Source organism: Capricornis sumatraensis, chromosome 6 (assembly GCF_032405125.1).
Source record: "Capricornis sumatraensis isolate serow.1 chromosome 6, serow.2, whole genome shotgun sequence".
NCBI classification, from domain to species: Eukaryota; Metazoa; Chordata; class Mammalia; order Artiodactyla; family Bovidae; genus Capricornis; species Capricornis sumatraensis.
The window spans coordinates 94,836,951-94,857,707 of NC_091074.1; the positions used below are offsets into that span (position 1 = coordinate 94,836,951).

At 39.2% G+C, this 20,757-nt stretch overlaps 1 protein-coding gene across 1 annotated transcript in view; it reads left to right on the forward strand.

The window, feature by feature from the left end:
* The window catches only part of SPTLC1 (serine palmitoyltransferase long chain base subunit 1), a 65,478-nt gene that overhangs the window by 17,173 nt on the left and 27,548 nt on the right, over positions 1-20,757 (forward strand). Inside the window, exons 4-6 of the mRNA XM_068974048.1 lie at positions 3,669-3,762; positions 4,659-4,731; positions 13,706-13,838. Coding sequence (XP_068830149.1) covers positions 3,669-3,762; positions 4,659-4,731; positions 13,706-13,838 — 300 coding nt within the window. The remainder of the gene's footprint in view (positions 1-3,668; positions 3,763-4,658; positions 4,732-13,705; positions 13,839-20,757) is intronic.

Below are 20,757 nucleotides of genomic sequence, written 5' to 3' on the forward strand. Positions count from 1 at the left end.
CTTAATCCAATACCCCCTCTCCCTAACCTGCTTCTGGTAACCACAAATCTGATCTCTTTTCCTATTAGTTTGTTTCTTTTTGAAGTATGATTGACTTAAAACACTATGTTAGTTCCTGGTATACAACATGGTGATTTTTTTTTTATACATCTCAGAATGATCACAATGATGAATCGAATTACCATTTATCACCATACAAGGATACTACAATAATCATTAACTATATTCCCCCACTGTACATTTCATATCCATGACTCATTTATTTTATAATTGAAAATTTGTACCTTTGTACCTTCCTCACTCATTTTTTCTCATTCCTCCACCCTCCCTTCCCTCTGGCTGTGACTCTGCTTCTCTGTGACTGCTTCTGTTTTGTTTATTTGTTTTGTTTTTCAGATTCCACATGTAAGTGAAATCATACATATTTGTCTTTCTCTGACTTACTCCACTCAGCATCATAATACCCTGTAGATCTATTCATGTTCTCACAAGTGACAAGATTTTGTTCTCTTTTTTTGGCTAAGTAATACTCCTGTGTGTGTGTGTGCACACACACACACACACACACATGCGTACATACACATATATTACATCTTCTTTATCCAGACTGATGGGCACTCAGATGGCTTTCGAATCTGAGCTATTGTAAATAATGCTGAGATAAACATGAGTGTGGAAAATATTTGCTAATGAGTGTTTTTGTTTTCTTTAGATAAATACACAGGGTTAGAATTGGTATATTGTATGATAGCTCCATTTTTAATTTTTGAAGTGATTCCATGCTGTCTTCCATAGTGGCTGCACCAATTTACATTCCCACAAATAGTGCATTCCTATTTCTTCACATCCTTGCCAACATTTGTTGTCTTTTTGATGATAATTATTCTGACAGGTGTGAGGTGGTATTTCATCATTGTTTATTTTCCTGATGATTAGTGATGTTGAGTATCTTTGTGCCTATTAGCCATCTGTATGTTTTCTTTGGAAAAATATCTATTTAGATCCCTTGCTCATCCTTGTCTTGTTCCTAATCTTAGAGGAAATGCTTTCAGTTTTTCACAGTTGAGTATATTAGCTGTGGGCTTGCTTTGTGTGAACTTTATTATGTTGAGGTATGTTCCCTCTGTACTCACTTTGTTGAGAGTTTTTATCATAAATGGATGTTAAATTTTGTCAAAACTTTGTCTCCTTGTTGAGATGGTCATGATTTTTATTCTTTAGTTTGTTAATATGATAGATTTTGGATACATGTTGATAGATTTTTGGATATTGAATCATCCTTGCATCCTTGGGATACATTTCACTTGATCATGGTGTATGATCCTTTTAATGTACTGTTTAATTCAGCTTGCTGATATTTTGTTTAGGATTTTTGCATCTATGTTCATCAGTGATACTGGTCTGTAATGTCCTTTTTGTGTGAAATTTCTGCGATTTTTGTGTGTGTGACATTTTATTCCTTCTACTAACTTCAGAGTTTGCTTGTTCTTTTTCTGGCTCCTTTAAGTGTAAGGTTGTCGTTTATTTGAGGGATTTTTTGTTTCTTGAGATAGTCAGTCTTGTATTGCTTTAAACTTGCAACAGCATACTTCCATCTGGTCACCAGAGCTACAGCTTCTGAGTATGCCCTGTGTGTGAGTCTGTTTCAGTGGACTGACTCCTATGGATACTTACTTGGTAGCCGTGGCTGGTCCTTGGTCTAGTTGGTTACCGCAGAAGTTGTGCAGAAGTTGTTGGCCCCTGATGGGCATGTTCACATCCTGCACAGCTGGCTACATGGCTAGTGGAGTCCCAGTCCTGGTGCCAACCTACTGGTGGGTGGGCCCAGGTTACGAAGTAGTGGACTGAAGACCAGGAGCCCCAGAGCTAGTGTTTACCTAGTGTTGGTGGGCAGGTTTAGTCTTGGGGTTCCTGCAGCTCATGGGGTCCTATGACAGCCTGCCTGCTAATAGGTGGAACTGTGTTTCTGCCCATCTGGTCCCTTGGCCTGGCATTTCCCAGTACTAGTGCTGACTGGCTGGTAGACAGAGCTCAGTTTCAGTGCTAATAAGCTAGAGTGAGAATTCCAAAATGGCACTTGTCAGCACCAGTGTTGCCATATATGATGGTCTCCCAAAAATGACTGCTGCCAGTATCTCTGTCTCCACATTAAGTCCCATCTGCCTCCTGCCTCTCTGGGAGGCTCTCTTAAGGTCAGTGAGTGGGTCCTTTCATGTTACTGATTCTGCCCTCCGTTCTGGAATGTTTGAGATTATTGTGTGCAGCCCTTGTCTACATGGATATTTTGGTTTTTCATGTTTTTGTGGGTGCCAGCTCCACCACCTCAGGAAATTTTATGAAACTTCAGTTCTGTGAAACTAAAGAAGTCCTAGGAATTGGGAAAACAAGTGACATAGTGGATTTAGAATCATAGTGGATGATTTGAAAGAGAAAAAGCCCTTGAAGCCATAGAGAAGAAAGAAGAAGATAGTTATGAGCACTGTTTGTAATGACAAGTTGAGCCATAGCTTCTCACCCCACTTTATAGATGAAGAAACAGGCTCATGGAGGCCAGGTAACACCCCTGAGTTTCTGAAGCCGTCAGTAGCCACAATGCAGACAGAGTCTGCCTGACTGGCTCTACAGCTGTTCTTTTCACTGAGTCTTGTATGAGTTCATCTGCTTTTGTTAATTTACTTCTAGTAGTCATTCCTTTCCTTCCCTGGTTTCCCAGCATTTTTTCATTATTTCTCTCATAGAAAACCAGTTCTGTTAGAATATACTTGTGATAGTGGTGTTCCCTAATCTTTTCTGGCCGCAGTACATTTTACAGAACAGCCCAGTGACAGAGCAGTGAGTTTGTGAAACGCAATCAGTTCCGTGCCACTGTCCTTTCCCTGGCCCTGTGTGGTACATTTCTATTCCATTCTATTCTTTATTCTTAGTATTTTCTTTAGGTGAAGTAGGCTGGCTGTGATCCATTAATCACACCCTTTAACAGCTCATGTCCCATAGTTTGGCCCACATTTTTAAAGCACGACTTGTAGCTCGAGTACTTTTCAGCAGAGGACAACAGGTTGTCTGAGTAAGAGCCCATCTCCTGTTCAGCTGAACTCAGATTCATGCTCTGTGCAACCAGGCACTCTTATTTTACCCCTTTGTGGAGGGGTGGGAATTCATTTGAAATAGCATTTCAGCATTAACTTTAGAAACGGGGGCCAAAGTTCACTTATTCTTGTGGTGGCTTCCTGTAGATAACACATACTTTTAAACTCTTGTCTGTAAGATTGTGACTCGCTCTGCCTCTTCATGCCTTTGATCTTAATGTTTCTATATTTTCCTGAGGTACTTTATTTAGCAACTTAAGTGAGTTTCAAAACCAAGCAAAGGTTTGCCATTCATCTATCCAAAATCTTGAAATTCTAGCTCACCTTATTTTAATTTAAGTAATATAGAGGGGCCTATTAAGAGTAGAATTAATAACCAAGTATCTGATTTTTAATATACCATTTTCTGATTTTACTTTTTAAGAATAAAAAGAGAGATAGGAGTATGCAAATAGGAGTACGCAGACAGAGTAGAATGACAACACTTGTGTGTCCTCTCCCCTTTGCTCTCTGAGACAGTATAATAATGTGTGTCCTGCAACACAAATGACTGAAGTATACCACTCTTGTCTCTTTCCCCAGCCCTCCAAGCCATAACATTGTGGTGAATGGAAAAGAATGTATAAACTTTGCTTCATTCAATTTTCTTGGATTGTTGGATAACCCTAGGCTCAAGGTAGGTAGCATATATGCTGAAGTGGACAGATAACATGACTGGCTTAAGCAACTGGGCATAAAATAAGAGACAAATGCAGATTATCTGAAAGGGCTATGTAAATGTTTATCATTATTCTTTCTTGACAGAGCTGTAACCTAGTTTTCAACAAGGGAAGGCAGGAGTGTCCTAATGGGGTTTAGTGTTAGGTGACAGCCAGAGAACTATATGAACCAAACCTGGTAATAGCTGGAGGTGTGTCCAGGAAACTACTTCATCTCCTTTTGGGATTGTGGGCCAGTAAACATTTTTTGAGGAAAGTTGTTCAGTCGCCCAGTTATGTCTGACTCTATGCAACCCTTTGGACTGTAGCACGCCAGGCCTCCCTGCCCCTCACCATCTCCCGAAGTTTGTACAAGTTCATGTCCATGAACTTTGAGGTAAAACTTATGCCCAGAATGCCAAAAGTGCAAATGCATTGAGTTAACCAGGTTTTCAGACAGTAAAGCATCTGCCTACAATGCAGGAGACCTGGGTTCAATCCCTGGGTTGGGAAGATCCCCTGGAGAAGGAAATGGCAACCCACTGTGGTACGCTTGCCTGGAAAATCCTGTGGACTGAGGAGCCTGGTAGGCTACAGTCCATGGGGTCGCAAAGAGTCAGACACGACTGAGTGACTAACAACCAGGTTTTAATGGTCAAGCTGATATAACTTTTCCATGTTCTTAGTCATATGCCTTAATCTTTCCATCCCTCCTTTCTTTATATCCTGTCAGAATTGTCTTAGTTCTTATAAAGGAGGAAAAACCAGGCAACTGGAGAGCTATGTGAGCTATGTGGGTAAAAAAAAAAGAAAATTTCATATTTGAATTCTTAAGGATAAATTATTATAATATATATATTTTTTTTCCACAAAGGCAGCAGCTTTGGCATCTCTAAAGAAGTATGGTGTGGGAACTTGTGGACCTAGAGGATTTTATGGCACATTTGGTATGTTTTCTGTCATATTTTTTAGACTACTGCTTTCAACAATTAAGATCCAATCTGATTTCAAAACTCCTTGGAAAAGGTATCCTTAATTAGTTGTGGTAATAAGCAGGTGAACTTTGTAGAAGATTTTGTGTTTGAGACCATTGGCGGCAGACATGTTGATCTTAGGGTGACTGTCCCTTGTGTTGAGGGCTGTGGGTACCTAAGGTGCACTATCTCAGTAGGATGAAGACAGCTCTTGTTGCATTTGCCCCAAGAGACAGTGGTGTGAGGAGACTGTCTGCCGTGCATGACATTTGTAACGGGAAGCATCTGGTTTGAATGGCTCTGCTCTTTATAGTTGTGCAGAAACCCAAATCTTCCCTGTATTGTTGCTGTTGGAGCACCTTCCTTGTCTGCGTGGCTGTAGCCAAATGATGAGTATGGGGGAGCAGGAGTGCAGGGCTGCTATGCCCGTTTGGGTGGGCAGGTGGTATTGCTCATCATTCTGCCCACATTCCTTTGGTGAAAACATAACCCGGATCATGCTTCCAGCAGAGGGACTGGGAAGTTGCCCTAGCTGGGCAGCCACCACATGCCAGGAGCAAGGTGAGAACAGATTAGGGGTATGGAGGGCAGTGATCAACTGTATAGCCCTTTTCTTTCTGGAATGAAGATGAAGGATCATTGATTTCCTTATGTGTGGATGACCTGGGGATGGATTAACTACATGTTAGGATGAGTATGATTTCAAACACAGTGAACTCCCTAAATCAGAGTCATCAAAGAAGACCTTGGAATTTTATGGTGGTTTTTGTTAAATGTATATTGTTCTTTGCTTCTGAAAATTTCAGAAATGTTATTATATAATTGTTCAAGTGAGTATATTACTGGAAACAACATTCTGGTTTGTGAAATGTCAGAGGCTGGGGAAAGAGGCCAGGGAAGGAAGTCTCTTTTGTCTTCTCTGCCCATTTTCATTCCTTGGTCTGTGCTTTTTGTTTCACTTCTGCAGTTAAGATGTTTTTATTTAAGGGAGCACCTTTCTTTATCCCTTAGCTAGTTTAGTGGTTGAATTATTTGTATTGGAAACAGATCATGGGAGTTGGTGTCCAAGAATCCTGCAGCTGGACAGGATCTTTAAAATCTTGTATTCCTGCATCCAAGCTATTCAGAAGAGAACTAGAAAGCTCAGAGAGGTTAAGTGACTTCCTCATGGTTACACTGCTAATTAATTTCAACCCTAAAACTAGAAAACAAGTTTCTTGATTTGCAGTCAGAATGGGAAGATCAAAGACTTTAAAGAGCTTAGATCAGAGCCTCCCTCTTTCTTCTAGCCTAATGCAAACATGAGTTGTTTGCCTACTTTTTATTGGTAGGGTATTATTTCCTTGATAAGAATTAGAACACTAGAAAAGGCACTTCTTGTTTTTACAGGTTTATTTGTTGTAATCTGATCAACAAGCCTTTCTTTCCATGATCTGCTTGCTGGGGTAAAGAATTTGCTTTCTTAAAAGCCTCTCTTTCTAGCAGATTTTATTTGCCTGTGTGGCCTTGACTCTTGCTGGAGAGTTATCTGAGAAGACCAATAAGAGATTTATTGTAAAATTTAGTGAAAAAAAAGTTTCAAATCTTTAAGACCAGTTTTCCTAGAACTGTGGAAATATGTTATAATCGCCTAATTTTTCATTTGAATCACCTGAAATATGCATAATATGATGCTGTGTGCTTCCAGATTTGTGTGTATGTGTGTGGGGAATCTTTAATGATTTTTAGATTAATTTTTAAATTGCAATATAGTTGACAAAAAATATTGTTAGTTTCAAGTGTATAGTGATTTGACATTTGCATACATTATGAAATGATCACCATGACAAGTCTAGCAACCATCTGTCCCTAAAGTTATTACAATATTATTGGCCATATACCCTATGCTGTATATTACATCCCCATTGCTTATTTATTTTATAATGGGACGTTTGTACGTCTTAATCTGTATCTAATTCTCCCCACTCCTCATCCCCTTTCCCTTTGGCAGCCACATATTTCTTCTCTATGAGTCTGTTTTCATTGTGGTTTGTTTGCTTGTTTTTTTGAGTCCACATATAAGTGAGATCATACAGTGTTTGTCTTTCTCTATCTGACTTATTTCACTTTTCATAAAACCCTAAATTAATTTTCTTGATTGAATAATTCAGTCCATGATATAAATCTCAAAAAGGTTTAAAAAGATAGTGAAGTCTTCTCCCTACTGTCATTCTGCCTCCCAGAAAAGACAGCTACTGTCAGTAGTTTGTTAATTCTTCCAGAGACTTTTGTTCAGTGTATGCAAACCACTTTCATACTTTTTCACCCCAGTTTTACAAAAATGATAGCATACCATATATACGTAGTATGCTGTTCAAGTTTGTTTTAAATTTAATCTCTCGTATGTCTGAATGTACTAAACTCATAGTTGTGTTATCAGCTCTTTTGTGAACTACTTTATTTGTCACTGTGTCTTTCTTGGGCTTCCCAGGTGGCAGGCACAGTGGTAAAGAATCTGCCTGCCAGTGCAGGAAATGAAGGAGACGTGGGTTCGATCCTGGGTCAGGAAGATCCCATGGAGTAGGAAATGGCAACCCATTCCAGTATTCTTGCCTGGAAAATCTCATGGACAGAGGAGCCTGGTGGGCTACAGTCCATGGAGTCTCAAAGAGCTGGACATGACTAAATAACAGCACACACCCACTCACACGTATCATTCTTATCCTATTGTAGTTCAAGCTTCAAACAGACTGTGGTATCTGGACAAAGATTGAAGGTTAATTTGCCGTGTGATGGTTTTGTAATAAGACACCAAACCTACAGCCTGGAGTAACGTGTAATGTTTTCTGAGTATATTGTCCTTCCTGTTAACTTGCTTTGTTCCTTTTCAGCAGTTATCCATGCTTGCTTATCGTCTTTTTTCCTTCCTTTATATGTATATTGCATGTATTTTTACTTTTTGTTTTTTCAATAGGATATTTTCTATGTTTTTCCTTATTCTGGGACTGATCACTTAAATTATTGTAGTTGTATTACATTACCTTGAAATTTCAGTGTAGGTAAGTTCAAGGAAGCTACCTGAGATCTGCTAAGGCTATATTTTAAATCTCTAAAATACCTTCTACAGTTAAATTACTCTGAATATTTAGGGTACATTAACCCTTTGTACCAAGCATTAAAGCAGAAGTGAAGACCCCTTTCCTTTCATTTTAGTAGCTTGTGCGTTTGTGAGACTAGGGTCTCTTTCCCTGGCCCAGCAAAAGGTTGTTTTTAATTTTGTCTTTTTCCTGAAAGGATCATTGAGGCATCTATTTTCAGTGAAGAAAATGTTGCCTGTTTTAGCTCTTTTCTCAACATTTCAAGTAATGAATGAAAATCACATATTGGAAAAGCAAATGTCCTTATTAAAACATTTTCTGCTTATTGTTTGATAGTAAAATTAGGTGATACTAGATGATTAATACAGAAAAAAGAAAATTGAGAATTGAATTAAAATTCCTCTAGTTTCTTAGGCTAAATGTTTACCTGGCTCCTAAAGGCCCAGCAAATTGTCTTATATAGTAAAGGACCATGTGAATCAGAGATTTTTCCACCTTCTCCTCTTATTGTTTTAATGTGCATTTTAGAATCAATCAAATGGTGTTATCAAGTTGTGGAGCCTTCCTTTTCTCTAAGGCTAATGCGGTCCCAGTGCCTTTGATAATTGCTCTTGTTGAACCTTTTTATTTTGTTTGTAATGCATTCAGATCTCATTTATTTGTTTATTCCTCAGGCCTGGGGTCTGCCTTACATATATAATACATACTTGGCTCTATGGTCTTAAACTAAATCAAAAGACAGTTACTGGCAGGGTTTCATTGTGAGAGATAGTGACATTTAATTGTGTTTTAGAGCCAGTAGTAAAGAACTGTTCATTTGTTTATTTTAAAGATATTTTTTCTCTGTTGTAGCATCTTGACTGCATGTTTTAGTAGGAAAAGCATTTGGTCATAAAATTCCTAGATCTGCCACTTCCTTCTACCAGTCATGGGATTGTAGTCTTCTCAGTGTAGGCAGGGAATGATCTTTGTGCAACTTAGAACATTTTGGTAAGAATCACATAAGATACTGTTTGTGAAAAAATACTGCATGCGAAAGCATTCTGGAAAACATTCAGCACTGTTTTTGTGTTCTAATGAGTACATATGTGATATTTGTACTTTTAAGAAAAATTGTTCAAGTCTCAGATATTTAAAAAAAGTATGTAACATAAAAATATGGAGATAAAAGAGAAAATATAGTAGGTTGTTTTTAAACTGTTTTAAAGTTGGCAATTTTATGGTTTTTCCTCTGAACAACAAACTAGAACTTGGCCATAAAACCTCCTTTTATTCTGATAAATAGGAAATTGAACCAAGTGACTTTAATATAAGATAGGCCTTATATTTGGATATCCAGGATTTAGATAGCTTCATTAGAAGATAACATATCTGATATTTCCTTTTAAAAGAAGAAAGCATTTTCTTTTATTCTACAAATATTAATTTAGTTGAACAAACACACAGTATACTGCTTTTTCCATGCCAGGCGTTATTCTGAGTGTTTATGAGCATTAACTCTTGCGGTTCTCCTAACAGTCCTTTCAGGTAGGTACAGCTGTTGCAATTTGACAGAGGAAGGACCTGAGAGGGACGGAACAGTTTTAGGCCTGTCTGGGGTTCACAGCAGGCAGTGAGGGAGCCCAGATCTGAGCCCCTGTGATGACCACATGGCCAGGCTCTGTGCTTGGTGTGGGGCATCTTACCCTAGCCTCGCCTCCCATCTGTTACATTCTGGTGAGGGAGCAAGTGCCAGAAAGAGCAGCAAGTGCTGAGAGGACACGGAGGCCTTCTGGTCACCTCCTGCCATAGCCTCTTGCCTGCCATATTGTTTCCTAGCAGTGAATTAAAGAATGCCCCGTGCAAATCTATGAATCTAATTGTTGAAATGGATCATACACACAGAAGATAGACATCCAGAGTCAAAGAACATGCCCTGGCAGTTTTTTCTGTTTGCTGCCTCCCTCACCCTTTTGTTGAAAATTTCTTCATTGCAGAGTAATATCATACATAAAAAGAAGTTACACAGCTATCCTCATTCACCTGTCACAAAACCTGCTTTGCAAGGCTGACGTCAGCTAAAGCCCAGTGTTTTAGTTAGGAGGTGAAAAGGCCTGTCTTATTTAAGCTTCCGGGACTAGATAAGAACCAGTAAATCACTGACTTATTGTAGAAAGATTCTTCTTACTACTTCATGGTAATGACATAAAAATGGTTATGAGTATGTGTGATGAGAGTATTAACATAATTTTTTTATCAACTGAGTTACTAACTCTAAACCCTTAAAGCAGAGCCAAGATGTGTTTGTTTTATTTATTTTTATTTGTTTTATTGCTAATCAATGAAGAGAATCATTTAGATCTACAGAATGATTGTAAATCCCTTTTTGTGGCTGGCAGAGAATTTGTCTGTATCCACAGCATCTTTTTTCTTTTTGAAATGGAGATGATGAATGAAAGCATTTCACTGTGACTTGGGTAGTACTCCTGCTAGCTAAATTGTTGAGATTTGCCATAGATAATTCCCGGTTTAGAGGTAGCATTGTAATTTGAAGGAGGCCTCCTACGTGGGACCTGCCCTCTCATCTGATCAGAAATGAGAGGCAGTGGAGTGGTGGGGGTCTTCGTGTAGGGAAGGTGCTCAGAGGACACTAACAAAGAGGAGAAGGAAGGCACACCTGAGACATGCTTGTGCTCAGCCGCATGGAGAAAGCTAGATGTCTGGTGCTTTTCTGCTTTCCTTGTTCTTGTCAGGTTTTTGCCTGAAACCTTTCCGTGGCAACATACCTCATAGAATGGCGGGCAAGCAGGAGCAAAATCAAGTCTGTAGACTTGGTGGTGTTGCTATCACAGGTTTGATGCTTGAAAAGCTCAGCACTCCTTTGGTACCATTTCGATCAACTGAGATGCATCTTTCTAGACCTTGTTATTGTGAAATCTCATGTTTATTTAATATTGATCTAATTAAAGTATCAGTTATAAAAACTATTCGATTGGTAATGGAAATCAAGTGATATTTCATGTATTTTCTATGTAATAGTCTATATGGGAGTGCTTCCCTGATAGCTCAGTTGGTAAAGAATCCACTTGCATGTATACTATCATGTAAGAATTGAATCGCCAGTCTATGTCTGACGCAGGATACAGCATGCTTGGGGCTGGTGCATGGGGATCACCCACAGAGATGTTATGGGGAGGGAGGTGGGAGGGGGTTTCATGTTTGGGAACACATGTAAGAATTAAAGATTTTAAAATTTAATAAAAAAAATTAAAAAAAAATTAAAAAAAAAAAAAGAATCCACTTGCAATGCAGGAGACCCCAGTTCGATTCATGCATCAGAAAGATCTGCTGGAGGAGGGATAGGCTACCCTCTCCAGTATTCTTGGGCTTCCCCTTGTGGCTCAGCTGGTAAAGAATCTGCCTGCAGTGCAGGAGACCTGGGTTCTATCTGTGGGTTGGAAAGATCTCCTGGAGAAGGGAAAGGCTACCCACTCCAGTATTCTGGCCTGAAGAATTCCAGGGACTGTATAATATAGTCCATGGGGTTGCAGAGAGTTGCCCACTACTGAGTGACTTTCACTTTCAGGCTATATTGGTATACTTTTAAACTTATAAATGGGCAGAAGCATACCTAGATTGTTTTTAAATCATTGCTTGATTAGAATGGGGTAAATAGTTCATTTTCACAATTCTGTATCATCCTTTAAGAAGTCTCTGAATGAAGTAGACTTTGATTTATTTTATTTTTCGGATGTTGCTGCTGAATTTTCTAATTCCTCACTGTACCTCTCTTGCCATCAAATTGGGATTTAGTTCGGACCCTCTGTGTTGTCTCATCTCTCACTCAATGGTCTCCCCTGTAGGCTCAGAGTTCTCCATTGAGAACTGCCAGATGCCTCTATTAGCTGTCTCACTTTGTCAAGTGGCTGCTGCTGCTGCTGCTAAGTCGCTTCAGTTGTGTTCGACTCTGTGCGACCCCATAGAGAGCAGCCCACCAGGCTCCCCCGTCCCTGGTATTCTCCAGGCAAGAATGCTGGAGTAGGTTGCCATTTCCTTCTCCAATGCATAAAAGTGAAAAGTGAAAGTGAAGTCGCTCAGTCGTGTCCGACTCTTCGCGACCCCTACCAGGCTCCTCCGTCCATGGGATTTTCCAGGCAAGAGTACTGGAATGGAGCGCCATTGCCTTCTCCGTTGTCAAGTGGCAGGAGCCCTGATTTCTCCCTGACCCAGTGCTTATCAGAGTATCTTTATGTGACACTTACTAAATGTTTAATTAACAGTTGAATTAACTGAGATTGTTAGACAGCCCTCATCTCCTTTTTAAAATGTAGTCCTTTGTGAAGTTGTATCTTTTATAATTCTCAATTTTGTCTCCTATTAATTAAAAGGCATTGCAATAAGATTAGCTTGCCTCTGATATATCAGTAAGTGGGTTTACAGAGTTTAGACACTTTAGTCAAATGTTCTAAAAAATGGTTTATTCCTATTGCTGAACTTACCCCTCCCTGGAAGGTGATGGAAGCTTTATAATTAACTAGGTCCCTGTCCCTTACCGTGGGCTAGATTAAGTTGTTTCTTCTGTATATCTCAGTCCTTCAGGTCTTTTCCTTCTCCCCTTTCTCACCAGGAATGCCTCTGGTGGGGAGGGGCATACTGCAGGGAAGGCTGATGCTGAAGGGGCCTCTTGGTGCGATGCTCCCACCTACAGGTCCTCGACATCTAGGCTGAAGGGAGGGTTCTGCTGGGCCACTGGCCTTCTTCACCCCTTACTGGAGAACATCTAGGTCCTCTGCCACTGCCTACTGTCCTCTCTGTGGACGTACCCCGGCTCTGCCTGAAAGTCTGCCTTTACTCCTCTGAGCTCGTCCTCTTTCTCTTGAAACTACAAGGCTAGAGGGGCCTGGCTGCATCTTCCCTGTATCAGCTTCTGAGTTCTCCTTGCACAGGGCATGGGTAAAATGCTGATCTAGTTCTCCAGGCTTGGGTCCTGCCGTAGTTAAAAGAGCTAAAGGAAGTTAAAAAAAATTTTCTGCTCTCGGGTAATGCTTCAAGATACCTTTAAGTTTTCCAGTTCAAAGCCAGTCAGGATACTGTTTATTCCAGATATCGCTGGTCTTTTCATCTGAGGGCCTAGGAAGGTGAAAGGCTATATGGAACCATGATGTAAGAGAGAAGGAAAAAAACAGTTTAATAATTACAGTTTATCCCTATAATTACATCAACATTCTTCCTAAGCTGCTTCCATAAAAGGGCTGTATTTCTCTTTGTATTCTACATTTGAATTCACCAGTACTGTTAAAAAGAAAATTCAGACAGAAACTCAGTCCTACAGTGTAATGGCAGGTGCCACCAATAAATGCTGACACAAACTGTCAGCAGAGTGACCACCATAGTTGAGAAAGTCTCCCTCTCAATGCAGAGTGTGTGGAGTTCTTTTTAACGACTTTGCTTTTGTATTTCTTTTCCTTTTAAAAGCTGGTTGACGGTTGTCTTCATGCCTGGTTTGGTCACTTCTGCTAAAATGCAAAAAGGCATTAATGTATGTTAATAACACCTCAGCATTGTTGACTGAGAGAAGTTAAAGCAGGCAAAGTGACAGGGCCTTGAAATCTTACTGCTAGAGTGATATGAAAGTAAAACCCAGAGTCAGAGCCATCTCAGTCATATATTTATGGATAAATAAGTAGCTGACTCAGTTCACAGAGTATAGAAATAGTTTGGGCCTGGAATTATCTTAGTAGATATTGTATAACTTGTAACTAAAAACAATTACATTTGACCACAAGGTGACTATTAATAACTAAACTGCCTCTGTTATTTTCTTTCTTCTTTAGTCAAAGAAAAAAAATTAAAAGACCTTTTAACCATTTAACTTTTTACTCTTGAACTAGATGTGCACTTGGATTTAGAAGACCGCCTAGCAAAATTTATGAAGACAGAAGAAGCCATAATATACTCATATGGATTTGCCACTATAGCCAGTGCTATTCCTGCTTACTCTAAGAGAGGGGACATTGTGTTTGTGTAAGTAACCTTTACCTACATTTCTCATCAAAATTCCTTTGGAAATAATATTGGCCTTCCTAGAAAATGTCTCTGTTAGAGATCATCTACCTAAAATATTGATTTTTTTTTTTTAACATTGAGAAGGTCAAACTTCTGCAGGAAGGGGCCAGCCCTCTGCCTTCCCTGTGTAGCTCCAGACAGCATGGTGTCCTTGTGAGTCTGTGATCATAGCCCACTCACACTCCCTGCTAAAGTCACTCCACTTCTCGGTGCCCTCGCTGCAACTCTTGGTCTCTGCTGATTTTGCTCCATGGCTTGTTTAGAACACTGAAGTCATGAGTTGGGGGACTCATAATAAGGACTTGTGTCTCTATTTTTATGAACAATGGAAGCTTTAAGTGAAGTGTGACAAAACCAAATTCTGGCTACAGTGTTAAAGAGGAAGCAAAAGTCAGTCTGAGACCTAAAATTAAAAGTTATTTAATAATCTACGCATAAGATAACAGAGGCTTGGGCTAGTGGCAGGTACTTTTGACGCTGCCTGTAACCTGCTGCCTGGGCTCTGCCAGCCCTCACTCTCTTCCTCCCCTCTATGGTAAGCAGCAATACCACACGTCCAGTGTCCATGTATGTTTGCTTTTGGAAAGTTAAGAAAGTCCCCAACGAGGGACTAGATTTTTAATAAAGCATAGTTACAACTACAATGTCATCCAGTATTGCTTTGTACAAGTACCGCCCCATAAATTCACTTTTGAGTTTAAAGTCTAGAAAAAGCTTACAGTTAACAGTTGAACTTGTATGCTTCCTTTGTCAGATAATAAATACTATATTGTCCTTTTGGTTTAGTTGCTGGGAAACCTAGTCTAAATTCACTTTCAAGTCTTAAATTTCTAGTACATCATTAGACAACTTAATTATTTCCTTGTACATAATTTTAAATATTCCACCTGAAATCTGTTTGAAGATAGGAACACTGGAGGTAAAAATTTATTTATTTAGTAAGTAGTTTAATGAATTGTTTTTGATAAATTCATTCAGTTCAGTTCAGTTGCTCAGTCGTGTCCGATTGTTTGCGACCCCATGAATTGCAGCACGCCAGGCCTCCCTGTCCATCACTCCCTGTCTCGGAGTTCATTCAAACTCACGTCCATCGAGTCGGTGATGCGATCCAGCCATCTCATCCTCTGTCGTAGGCAATACACCCGAGGTTTCATTTTCTTTCTTTTGTAGTAAACCGTGATAATGCTTTGTCTACCGATCTCAAAGCAATGGTTGTTCATATACTTAAGTCTTTCCTTGTTACTTTATCTTTCTGTTACTTTATGTACCCTTTTCTAATGAAATGCTTCATGTTGAGATAATTGTGGCTTTACGTACACCTGTAAGAAATGCAGAGATTTTTCTGGACCGTTTACCTAGTCTTCCCCAAAGATCATCTCTTGCAAAACTGTAATACAGTTTCAAACTGGAATGTAGACACTGATAAAGTCAAGATAATCCCTGGTGTTATCACACCCATGTTCCTTCTACCCTGTTTTCTCTTTAACCCCTGGCAGCCACTACTCTCTTCTCCCATTTCTGTAATTTCATCATTTCAAGATTGCTGTACAAATGTAATCATATAGTAGGTGATATTTGAGGATTGCCTTTTTTCATTTTGAATGAATTCTCCAGAGATTCTTCAGAGTTGTTATGTAAAACAGGAGTTTGTTCCTTTTGATTGCTGAGCCACATTCCATAGTATGGATACACCAAAGTTTGTTGAACCATTCACCTCTTAAGGACATCAGAGTTGTTTTTAGTTTGGGACTATTACAAGTAAAGATGCAATAAATATTCACGTATAGGTTTCTCTGTGAGCTTAAGTTATTATTTCTTTGAAATATAGACCAAACAGTGCAGTTGCTGGTCATGCAGTGTTACATATTTCATTTTTTAAGAAACTTTTAAAAAAAGTTTTCCAGAGTGGTATATTATTTCATATTTCTGTCAACAGTGTATAAGTGATCTAGTTTTTCTGACATCCTCAGCCACATTTGGTGTTGTCACTATTTTTTGTTGTAGTCATTCTGTAGGTGTATAAAGATATCTCTTTGTGGTTTTAGTTTAAATTTCCCTGATAACTAGCCATACTTAACTGTTTTTAGACTTTGTTAGTCTTGGCATAGGAGAAGGAAACGGCAGCCCACTCTAGTATTCTTGCCTGGAGAATCCTGTGAACAGAGGAGCCTGGTGGGCTGCTGTCTATGGTATCACACAGAGTCAGACATGACTGAAGCAACTTAGCAGCAGCAGCAGCAATCTTGGCATCAGAATAATATTTTCTGAAGTCAATTTGAAAGTGTTCTCTCCTCTTGTAGTATTTTCTGGAGAAATTCTATAAACATTTGTTAGAATTCTCCAGTAAAAACAATTGAGCCTGGAGTTTGTTTGTTTTGTTAGTTAGTGTTTTTCAACGAATTGGTCCATTTCTTCTGAATCATCAAATTTATATGTATAGCATACTTTGTGGTATTCCTTTCTTATCCTTCTAATGTGATATACCTTTATTATCCTTCGAATGTCTAGAAGCCCATTTCCTTCCTGACTGGTAATTTTTGTCTATTCTCTTTTTTTGTTGTTTTTGTTAGAAATTTGTCAATTCTATTGATCTTCAAAAAAAAAATCAACTCTGTTTCATAGATTTTTTTTTGTGTACAGTGTATTTTTGTTTTCATTTCTGCTGATTTCTGTTCTATTTCTTGTCTCCTCATTTTGAGTTTATCTTATTCCTTCTACGTTCTTAAAGTGGGAACTTCAATTGCTAACTTGAGGCTTTTCTTTTTTTCTAATGTGTTAGTGTTATGAATTTACCTCATCATGCTATAGTTGTGTTCCATGAATTTGATGTATTTATTTTCATTTTCATGTAGTTCCTTGGATTTTATTTTCCTTAATACTCTCTTTGACCCATAGGTTATGTAGAAGTTTGTTGTTCGTTTCCCAAACCTTTGGAAAATGTGAATTTGTTAGTTTTGTGGCCTGTGATGTGGTCTCTTTTGGAATATGTTCTATCAGTTAGTTCAGTTCAGTTCAGTCGCACAGTGAGTCTGACTCTTTGCGACCCCATGAATTGCAGCACACCAGGCCTCCCTGTCCATCACCAACTCCTGGAGTTCGCTCAAATTCATATCCATTGAGTTGGTGATACCATCCAGCCATCTCATCCTCTGTTGTCCCCTTCTCCTCCTGCCCCCAATCCCTCCCAGCATCAGATATTTTCCAATGAGTCAACTCTTTGCATGAGGTGGCCACAGTATTGGAGTTTCATCTTCAGCATCATTCCTTCCAAAGAACACCCAAGACTGATCTCCTTTAGAGTGTATTGGTTGGATCTCCTTGCAGTCCAAGGGACTCTCAAGAGTCTTCTCCAACACCACAGTTCAAAAGCCTCAATTGTTCGGTGCTCAGCTTTCTTCACAGTCCAACTCTCAAATCCATTCATGACAACTGGAAAAACCATAGCCTTGACTAGACAGACCTTTGTTGGCAAAGTAATGTCTCTGCTTTTTAATATGCTATCTAGGTTGGTCATAACTTTTCTTCCAAGGAGCAAGTGTCTTTTAATTTCATGGCTGCAGTCACCATCTGCAGTGATTTTGGAGCCCAAAAAATAAAGTCACACTGTTTCCCCATGTATTTGCCATGAAGTGATGGGACCAGATGCCATGATCTTCGTTTTCTGAATGTTGAGCTTTAATCCAGCTTTTTCACTCTCCACTTTCATCAAGAGGCTTTTATAGTTTCTCTTCAGTTTCTGCCATAAGGGTGGTGTCATCTGCATATCTGAGGTGATTGATATTTCTCCCGGCAACCTTGATTCCAGCTTGTGCTTCTTCCAGCCCAGCATTTCTCATGATGTCCTCTGCATATAAGTTAAATAAGCAGAGTGACAATATACAGCCCTGACATACTACTTTTCCTATTTGGAACCAGTCTGTTGTTCCATGTCCAGTTCTAACTGTTGCTTCCTGAACTGCATATAGGTTTCTGAAGAGGCAGGTCAGGTGGTCTGGTATTCCCATCTCTCTCAGAATCTTCCAGTTTATTGTGATCCACACAGTCAAAGGCTTTGGCATAGTCAATAAAGCAGAAATAGATGTTTTTCTGTAACTCTCTTGCTTTCTTGATGATCCAGCAGATGTTGGCAATTTGATCTCTGGTTCCTCTGCCTTTTCTAAAACCAGCTTGAACATCTGGAAGTTCATGGTTCACGTATTGCTGAAGCCTGGCTTGGAGAATTTTGAGCATTACTTTACTAGCATGTGAGATGAGTGCAATTGTGCGGTAGTTTGAGCATTCTGTGGCATTGCCTTTCTTTGGGATTGGAATGAAAACTGACCTTTTCCAGTCCTGTGGCCACTGCTGAGTTTTCCAAATTTGCTGGCATATTGAGTGCAGCACTTTCACAGCATCATCTTTCAGGATTTGAAATAGCTCCACTGGAATTCCATCACCTCCACTAGCTTTGTTCGTAGTGATGCTTTCTAAGGCCCACATGACTTCACATTCCAGGATGTCTGGCTCTAGGTGAGTGATCACACTATCGTGATTATCTGGGCCATGAAGATCTTTTTTGTACAGTTCTTTTGTGTATTCTTGCCACCTTTTCTTAATATCTTCTGCTTCTGTCAGGTCCATACCATTTCTGTCCTTTATCAAGCCCATCTTTGCATGAAATGTTCCCTTGGTATCTCTAATTTTCTTGAAGAGATCTCTAGTCTTTCTCATTCTGTTGTTTCCCTCTATTTCTTTGCATTGATCACTGAAGAAGGCTTTCTTATCTCTTCTTGCTATTCTTTGGAACTCTGCATTCAGATGCTTATATCTTTCCTTTTCTCCTTTGCTTTTCACATCTCTTCTTTTCACTGCTATTTGTAAGGCCTCCTCAGACAGCCATTTTGCTTTTTTGCATTTCTTTTCCATGGTGATGGTCTTGATCCCTGTCTCCTGTACAATGTCAAGAACCTCCATCCATAGTTCATCAGGCACTCTATCTATCAGATCTAGGCCCTTAAATCTATTTCTCACTTCCACTGTATAATCATAAGGGATTTGATTTAGGTCATACCTGAATGGTCTAGTGGTTTTCCCTACTTTCTTCCATTTCAGTCTGAATTTGGCAATAAGGAGTTCATGATCTGAGAGCTTTGATCTACCAGTTTTTATTTTTCATTTCTTACTTGTTCTGTTTGTTTTTTGTTTTCCTTTTTCTTTTTCCTGCCTTTCTCAGGGTTAATTGAGTGTGTTTGGGAGTTCCATTTTTATTTTTCTTGTTTATATAGTACAATCACTTATATCTTTTTTTATAATACAGGTGTTTTAAGTATTTCTTATAAACACCTTGAGAACCACATGAGATAGTGTTATAATTTTTACTTTAACCATCCAAAAATCATTTAGAAAACTCATGAGAAGAAAAGCCTACTGTGTTTGTTCATGCTTTTTGCTTTGTTCTTTCTTCCTTCATCAGAATGTACAGTTATTTTATTTTATCTATTTATTATTTCTATGTGGATAGCTTTCCGTAGCCATTCATTTAAGGGAGGCCCGCTTAAGAAAAATTCTCATAGTTTTTTTTTCATTACTAAAGAATATTTTTGCTAGTTTTGGTTGCCAGTCTTTTCTTTTAGCATTTGAAATACATTGTGACACTTTTTTCTGGTGTTCATGGTTTATGATGAGAAATGTACTGTCACTCAAATTTCTTTTCTCTTATATGTAAGATGTCATTTTTTGGGTGCTGTTTTCAAGAATTTTTTCTTTGTCACTAGTTTTCAGAAATTTGACTAAAATTATATTGGCATTTATATGTTTGGGCTCACCTGGAAGAATTTCACTCAGCTTCATTAATCTGTTGGTTTAAGCCTCTTGCCAAAGTTGGGACTTTTTTCAGCTATTTAAGTATTTATTTAAGTACCTGTTTGGTTCTCTTCTTTGGAACTCCACAGATTTGAATGTTGCATATTTTATTGTAGTCTCACAGATCCCTGAGACTCTGTTCTTTTCTTTCTAGTCTGTTTTCTCTTTGCTGTCTACATTGACTTGATTTCTGCTGTTCTATCTTTTTAGCTGTCTGATTTTGAGCTCATCCACTATGTTTTTTCTCTTGACTATTTTGTTTTTCAGTTCTAACATCTCCACAGGATTCTTTATTTCTTCCCTCTCTCTGCTGAGACTTCCTGTTTCTTCATTTGTTTCAAGCATGTTGGTAATTACTCATTGAAGCATTTTCATTGTGACTGCTCTGAAGTCATTGACAGATAATCCTGACAGCTTTGTCATCTCACTACCTACATTAGTTTATTTTTTTTTCCATTTTTTAACGTTTTTTGGTTCTTGGTGTGACAACATCTTCATATTATGCTATTAGAGTTTATGCTTTATTTAAATGTTCTAATTGTTTCTCTGACAGTCTTCCAACAGGGGCAGGGGCCACTGCTGCCTCATTAGTGCCAGATGGAAATACAAGTCCAGGGTCTCCACTGGGCCTCCATTGACACTGACATGGGGTTATTTTCATTTCTGCTGGTTGTTGATGAGAGTCCTACTTTTCTCTGAGCCTCCCCTGACATACCCTAAGCATAGAGAGGGGAGAGTGCCTCTCATGCAAGAGGGTTGGAAGTTGGGTCTCTCCACACGGTCTTCACAGTGGGAGCCACTCGTTACTATCCAGTAGGGATGCATACAAGTCCTGGTTGTCTTCTGTGACAACTCCCTTGGGGGTGTTGGGGAGCCTTGTTATGGCCTTGCAAGGGCTAGAGTCTTGGTTCCCCCTGAGCCTTTGCTAATGTGGAGGGGACAGGCCCAGGTTGTTCTTGATTGGTTGCAGTAGAGACATTATTGGGCTTCCCTGGTGGCTCAGAAGGTAAAGAATCCACCTGCAGTGTGGGTGACC